General features: G+C 38.7%; 1 protein-coding gene and 1 long non-coding RNA gene across 2 annotated transcripts in view; one reads left to right on the top strand and one right to left on the bottom strand.

The window, feature by feature from the left end:
- The window catches only part of LOC138007518 (uncharacterized), a 318,730-nt gene that overhangs the window by 39,236 nt on the left and 271,994 nt on the right, over positions 1-7,500 (top strand). The window lies entirely within an intron of this gene.
- Positions 1,776-7,500, bottom strand: part of LOC138007513 (signal peptidase complex catalytic subunit SEC11A-like) — a 6,484-nt gene continuing 759 nt past the window's right edge. The window contains exons 4-6 of the mRNA XM_068854479.1: positions 6,441-6,556; positions 5,731-5,788; positions 1,776-4,273 (exon numbers count right to left, since the gene is read on the bottom strand). Of these exons, the coding sequence (XP_068710580.1) occupies positions 4,223-4,273; positions 5,731-5,788; positions 6,441-6,556 (225 nt within the window). The 3' untranslated portion in view covers positions 1,776-4,222. The remainder of the gene's footprint in view (positions 4,274-5,730; positions 5,789-6,440; positions 6,557-7,500) is intronic.

Raw genomic sequence — 7,500 nt, 5'->3', positions numbered from 1 at the left:
GGTCTAAGATATGACCAGATGAATGTGTAGGCGTAGTACCATGTTGTATGAGACCAAAAGTTTCCAGTAAATCCGAGAATTTATCAGCGTCAGAGTCAGTATGGCTGTCGAGATGAAAATTGAAATCACCAGAGATAAGCAAAACTTCAGGACACACTTCACACACTTCAGTCAAAGACGGTTATTCTCCGTGCCAAACAATAGTTTATTTCAGTTTTCCAAGAAGCGTTTGTCACTTCATATCACGTTATTGTCGCAGTTAGGGCAGAAAACATCTTTTCCTTCGTTACACGGCGGGCATGGTGAGAGGAGACCTGGAACTTGGAGAAACCGCAAGTCCATCACTAGCCATGTCAACAATTCGCAGACCCTCAAATTTTCTCTCAACACAGCCCTTTTTTGATTTGGTATCAAATAATTCGATTCGCCTTTTTCCCTATCTCATAATGCAATACGATTTGTGGGGTTCTTTACATAAAAGCAATACAAGTTAATTACTCTAGGGACCGTAACTGAATACCATTGCTTTTATGCAAATAATCCCCCAAAATGAGCTGTATTATGGGATTGGTGAAAATAGCGAATAAGAACACACCGTTCCAGACTCCTTTGAGCCTAGAAGCTCGCCTCAGGCCTATCTTGCGTAAATCAATTTGAGTCTTACTTTCAAGACAAAAAGCGATTGCATCAACGATAAATTGCCGGAGCAACCTGCAAGTACAAGTACTTGTACATGTTCATTGCCGTGACTTTAACATCTTCAGTTTCCTTGGTCTGCTCTCGTCTGACCTTGTAGCTCAGTCGGTAGAGCAGCGATGATCTAACCCGAAGGTCGTGGGTTCAATTCCCACCCTGGTCAGAGTTTTTCTCTGTCCTTGGTGGCCCATTTCCATTGGTAGGTCTAACGCTCACATGGTTCATATGGGGTAAAAAACAAGCACTTCAGATTACACCCTAATCAGTTAACTCTGTTGAAATATAGTGCTTCACGGCCAACGTTTGCAAAAACGTAACCCTTTCCCTTGTACTTGTACATATTCATTGCCGCGACTTTAACATCTTCAGTTCCCACGGTCGCTCCCGTCTGACCTTGTAGCTCAGTCTGTAGAGCAGCGGTGTTCCAACCCGAAGGTCGTGGGTTAAATTCCCACCCTGATCACCCTGAGTTTTTCTCTGTTCTTGGTGGCTCATTTCCATTAGTACGGCTAACCCTCACATGGTTCATATGGGGTAGAAACAAGCACTTCACGTCACACCCTAATCACTTTACTCTGTTGAAATATAGTGCTTCACGGCCAACGTTTGCAAAAACGTAACCTTTCCTTGTACTTATACATGTTCATTGCCGTGACGTAACATTTTCAAATTACACCCTAATCAGTCAACCTGCAAGTGGTTAGGATGTTGGACTCCCTGGTTTACGTCCTTTTCTGGGTAATCGCTGGTCCTCTGGGATGCAGTTGAGGTAATACAGGGGGGAATACGTTTGTTCAAACACCTATTTATATCTCAATGGTATTAACTCTTGAAGAAAATTGACACGTGATTCATCTGGGGGTTAGCAATAGCCCTTTTCACGGTTAGTTTTTCTAGATTATATTGTAATGCAAATGAGAAAACCTAACCGTGAAAAGGGCTATACGCGCAAACACTCTCATGGGAATGCCTAACACATGTAATGCAATCAGGTTCGATTGGACACTCGTTGGTAGTCAGTCACGTGATAAGCGGCAATCTTTTTCAATCAAACACAAACTAAAAATATAACATCAGAATTAAGCTCTGAAAAGCCCCTCTGGGGAGAGTTTAATAAACTATTGTATTATTGTATTGTAATGGAGGGCCTAGGTTACAGGTTTTGGATTTTAGTCTACCATTACTTGCAAGTAAGAGTGGGCTATAAGTGCCAGAGAGTTGAATTGAGGAGAGAATGATGTCAAAGACTCGCTTGATTAAGAAGGCAGCATATTAGCTATAAAAGAGATAAGTTAAATAGTCTGAAACCTCTAGGGCCCAGTTGTTCAAAACTGATGAACACTAATCTACGATTCAATTTTGGAGGCTAAAAATCTTGTCGAAATTTATTTTCTGATCAAAAAATAAAACTGAAATTTAAGTTTTCCAGTAATCCAGGATTAACTTAAGGGGGGTGGCACTTAATCACAGAAAGACAATGGTTGCTAAGGAAGCTTTTTAGTCAAAGAGCTTTACAAAAAGGTTGCATGGATGGTTCTATGAAGTACCTTTTTCAATGGAAATCTGGCAACACTTCAATCAAAAGGCGCATGCGCAACTAGTCCCAGTCCTCTGCCGTGCGTTTCAGCAAAAAAAAGGTAAAAGCCCCAAGGAAACGAAAGGAAGAAGCGGTTTTTTAAACGGATGGGAACCGTCCCATCTCTTTTCGTAAACTGTAGCATGGAATTTCTATTTGGACAAAAAATGGAACTGATATTTTGGAAAGTGTGTCAAAGAAGGACCTTATGGCGTCATAATGTTTTGTGAAATAATTTCTTTCAAAATCCATGCTACAGATTTTGTGTTAGAATGTTCTCACACTGTTGCATTAAATATTGCGAACAACATAGTTAACTCGCTGAGTTTTTAGGCATTTTCTGTTTTGGTCATGTGATTGACCAAATATGGTTGTGAGTCGAATCATACAAAGGTATGTTAGATAGAACACATTTGGCAAAAAAGGAATTCGAGAAATGACTATTTGAAAGGGTCTATGGTAACGGATTGGTAGTTAAGAGCCACCCCCCTTAATCTCTTAATCTGGTCTTGAAGAACTGGGCCCAGGGCTTCATGCTTCACCACAACCTTGTTCCCAGGGTCTCTCTTCTCTGCCTCCTTTGTAGTTGCAACAAAGAAGGCAGAGAAGAGAGACCCTGGGAATGAGGTTGGCTTCATCAGTCATGCACACACACAATGCATATTTTTTAAGTGATTAGTGTTTGAAGGAGGTAATAATTTATTTTCCTTGATCAAGCTATTTCAAGATTTAAAAGATAGTGAAGTGGGACAGTTGAATAAAAAGACTGTTAACAATCTTCATGATAGGAAGGCTTAAAATTTCACCAATCACATGATAAGTAAATACCCAAGTGAAACATGAAGAAAATCAGAAGTGATTTTTTGATTGAAGTAGCACTTTCAATAAAATGTCCAATAAATTGTTATCCTTAATGCTGCCTTTTCTGCTTGCTAAGTCATTCAGAGAAAGAAAGAGTGCACAAGTGGTGTAGCGGTGAGAGCATTTGCCTCACCTCCCACCAACGTGGCCCAGGTTCGATTCCCAGACTTGTTGTCATATGTGGGTTGAGTTTGTTGGTTCTCTACTCTGCACCGAGAGGTTTTTCTCCTGGTACACTGGTTTTCCCCTCTCCTCAAAAACCCACATTTGATTTGATTTGCACTTATTTGTTGATTTTAGTTTACAGTGTCCCCAATTTGTGCTCCAGTGCTAGTAGACTAGACACTAAAATAAAGAACCTTTCCTTTCCTTTCCTTTATAGGATGTGACTGAAATTTAGGCCTTTTAGACATGTGTAATTCAAAATGCACTATCATTGTTCCTTGTCAACAATATGGGATGGAAACTTGCATTTTTTTATACGACCACCCCACAGATCCAATGAACTTTTTAGAGCTAATAATCGCTGTCAATTCACTCTTTTATCATGCAGTATTTTGCACTATGCTGCAGGGGTGATAAGCTTTGAACTTGACACTTCGCAAGGGGCAGAGTATGGAATTTTTTTTCAAAAGCCAGTGACCTTCTTTTCCTTGAAATCAATCAATCAAATAAATACTGCTGACAAGATTTCAAAAACACACAAATCCCCAATGCCTTTCTCAAAGTGTATTAGATGTATGATGCAAAAGTTTTCAAAGAAAACAAACTGAAGTTCGACAATCTGCTCAGTTCTTACCTTAAAAAGAAGTAATAATGATAATAATAACAACAATAATAATAATAATAATAATAATAATAATAAATATGGTGAGCCAGTTTTTCAGTCTACATCTTACCAACTGCATCAAAAAAAGAAAACTGTAATCAAACAAGAGTGTAGTTCATCACTGTTAACATAGTAAAGATAAAACTTTATAAACTATTTTCTATGAGAATACTTTGACTCAAGCTCCAAGTACGAGAAGGTGATGTGTTGTTAGGGTTGTCATTTAGCCTTTTAGAATTCCAAGCTCCTAAACTATTCAATCATTCTCGATGTAAAAGAACAAATGCTCCCAGGACAGCAAGAATGAAATACTGAAAAAAGATAAAAAGAGCAAAATGACTGATACACCTCACAGAAAATAGGTTTTGTTCTAGGTCAATTTGTCTAAGGAAAGGTTGCCACTTCGGCAGCTTACAGTCAAAACTGCTCAAGCGTTCCATTGACGAGCGGATTAATAAGTTAATTATTGCAAATTTTATTTCTGGAATCATTTCAATAATCTGGTCATCGGATGGATAATGCAAAATTCAAATCAAGCCTCAGTTCAAAACTCGAATTTTGATTGGATTATTGCTTGCTTTTGGTGCCAGGCTGGCGTGAGAATTAGACAGGTGTACAGTTTGCATAATCTGCCAAGGTCGTAACAAGCGTGTTTTGCCTTTCTTTTTAAATTTCATTTCTCTGTCCAATCTTTGGAATTCGAAAACATAGCGTCTCAAGTTTGAGGATACTGGCAAGATTACAGAAAGGTAATGTTGCTAGAATGAAATGGCCGTTGTTTGACATGTTCATTTTTTTCTTTGCAGAGAGAATGGAGACATTAAGTTCTTAACAAAAGGAAACAACAACTCCGTGGAGGATCCTGGTCTTTATGCCCCTGGGCAGTTGTGGCTGCAAACCAGTAAACCTGTGAAATTGTCATGCTGGCCTGGCACCGGAAGCCAGCAACATTTCAATCAAAATTCGAGTTTTAAACTGAGGCTTGATTGGAATTTTACATTATTCATCTGACGAACAGATTATTGAAATGATTACTGTAATCAAATTTGCGATAATGAACACATTAATCCCCTTGTCAGAGGAACACTTGAGTTTTTTTACTGTAAGTCTCATGACAATAAATGGGTTTTGATCACTGTGACACATGCCTGCTTCCTTCCCCTTCTAATTGCGGGATGATGGTTGGGTTGCTAGGATTCAACAGCCATGGGAGTGGTCCCCATCTGGCATAGTATCCTGCAGCCATATTGTACATTTGTCCACCTTGGTTATGTCTTGCTTTCAATATAAACATACTTTTCACACACCATAGCATCATAGACTTGTCTGGTTTTCTTCATCTAGGAGCTGGCTACCAGTCGTGGAAGCCCCTGGATGTTCCAGCCACCCAGCCTCCACTTTGGGTTCATCCCAACCCTGCTTTGAACCACTCCCCCACAATTTTACTTTTTGATACAAAGATTTCAACACCACAAACATCTCAGACAGCACTCATTTTAAAACTTGAGCAGCTGTGAATAGGCTAAGGTCACTAAGGTTATGGCAGAAAAAAAGAAACTAAATCATGTGTCCATGATTTACTACAGATACTACAGATGCCGTTCTTTATCTCTACACTAAAAAGGCATTTTAGTTTTTCCAATAAGAGGCAAATCCTGTAAACTGGAAAAACACTGACAAGGATCAAGCCAGTGCACCAAATTGTTGGAAAATGGATACGTTTTCCTGATCAAATATTGTAAATTTATTTATTTATTTATTTACTCACCTTAAATTTAGGATAATCATTCATAATAATTGTAACCATGCCAACATAAGGAACAAAACTGCGCAAATAAAAAAACGAAATGTTTTAGATACAAACCATGATGAAAGCGTTGATAACTAAAGCTTCATCTACCAGACATAAGTCTTGCAAAAAGCATCTTCTCATCTCTCCACTGTACAACTTAACTGAATGCGTAATTATGTATAACAGAATTGCATTCAGCCCGAACATTGACAATGGCACTCTGTTAAATCTTGCAGTGACTTGGGAATAGATAGAGAAAAAACTTCCCTGAACTGACTTCAAGGGGACATACTGTAGCTGTTGAGTGGTTGTATAGGTTGCTAACACACTGACTCCTTAAATGTCCCCATTGACGAGTAAAATTGTCAGGGCATTAGACAGTAAAATCTGTAAGTCTCACTCCTAACTGTCAATGGGTTAAACAGTTTGTCACAAAAAGTATCTTGCACATACAGCTTAGTTTGTAGGTTAATCAAAGATCAAATCTTTGACTTCAGCACTTTCGTCTAGGATTGGAAGTAATGGCATGCAATTTTGAAAACGTCCTAAATTGTACTATTAGGTTAAGTCAAAGTTTAAATTAGTCATTGTGTTATTTTTACCATTTCATTCACAAGAATTAAAATTGAGTATTTTGCTCTCATAATTTCTAAAAAAAAAAAGACAAATATTGATTTTTTTCTTACCCTCTTGCTCTACCTACAACATCCTTTCTTTCCAGCCACAACTGCCCAGGGGCATAAAGACCACGATCATCCACAGAGTTGTTGTCTCCTTTTGTTAAGAACTTAATGTCTCCATTCTCTCTGCAAAGAAAAATATGAACATGTCAAACAACCATGACCATTTAAATCCCAAGGCCTCAACCATTTCCACATCACTGGGGCGTTTAAACAAAGATGACGACAACTGCCATGAAAATACCACACACAAGACCTTTGCTTGCCCCACACATGCATTTAAATTAAATTTTTGTATATTTTTCAAGACCATTCTAACCCTGACAACGATGTAAAATGACCAGATTTAACCCATTCACCCATTTTACTCTGTCTAACGCCAGACGATTTTCCTTGTCAATGGGGAACCCCCAGGAGTCAATGGGTTAAGGTCTTGTGGTGGATGCAAGCACCTGATGATAAAATTTCAAAATGTTGGTACACATTTTCCCTACCAAACAACTTGGAGTAATCATGAAATCTCTATCATAAAAGGAAATAACACTTTTAGTCATCCTCTTCCTTTCTTAAGCTCCCTACTACAGTCAATGCTGAAATCTGAACTTAAGGCCACACTACCAAAAAATTTGGGGTTGATGGCACATGATCACATGATCACTATGGCCAGTTTAGGCCGGTTTAGCTATGAACAGGTTAATGTGGGTTGGGTCGTGCCTCACCAAACAGCTTCATGATTGGCTCAGATGAAAATTAAATATATTAGGAAAGGAAAGAAAAATAAATTTATTTAAGTGTCTAGCCCTTCTAGCGCTGGAGCACTAATGGGGAACACTGTAAACTGAAATTAATAATTAACGCAAATCAAGTAAAATGTTGGTTTTTGAGAAGAGGGGAAACTGGAGTACACAGAGAAAGCCTCTCGATGCAGAGTAGAGAACCAACAAGCTCAACCCACATAATTATGATGCCGAGTCTGGGAATCGAACTCGGGCCACATTGGTGGGAGGCGAGTGCTTTGGTGAAGTGAGTAATGAACGCTGATTTCTTTTTCAGTTAAAACTACAAA

Source organism: Montipora foliosa, chromosome 6 (genome assembly GCF_036669935.1).
Source record: "Montipora foliosa isolate CH-2021 chromosome 6, ASM3666993v2, whole genome shotgun sequence".
In the NCBI taxonomy this organism is placed as follows: domain Eukaryota; kingdom Metazoa; phylum Cnidaria; class Anthozoa; order Scleractinia; family Acroporidae; genus Montipora; species Montipora foliosa.
Note: the sequence above shows the minus strand (reverse complement) of the source record. Positions and strands in the feature narration are given on the sequence as shown.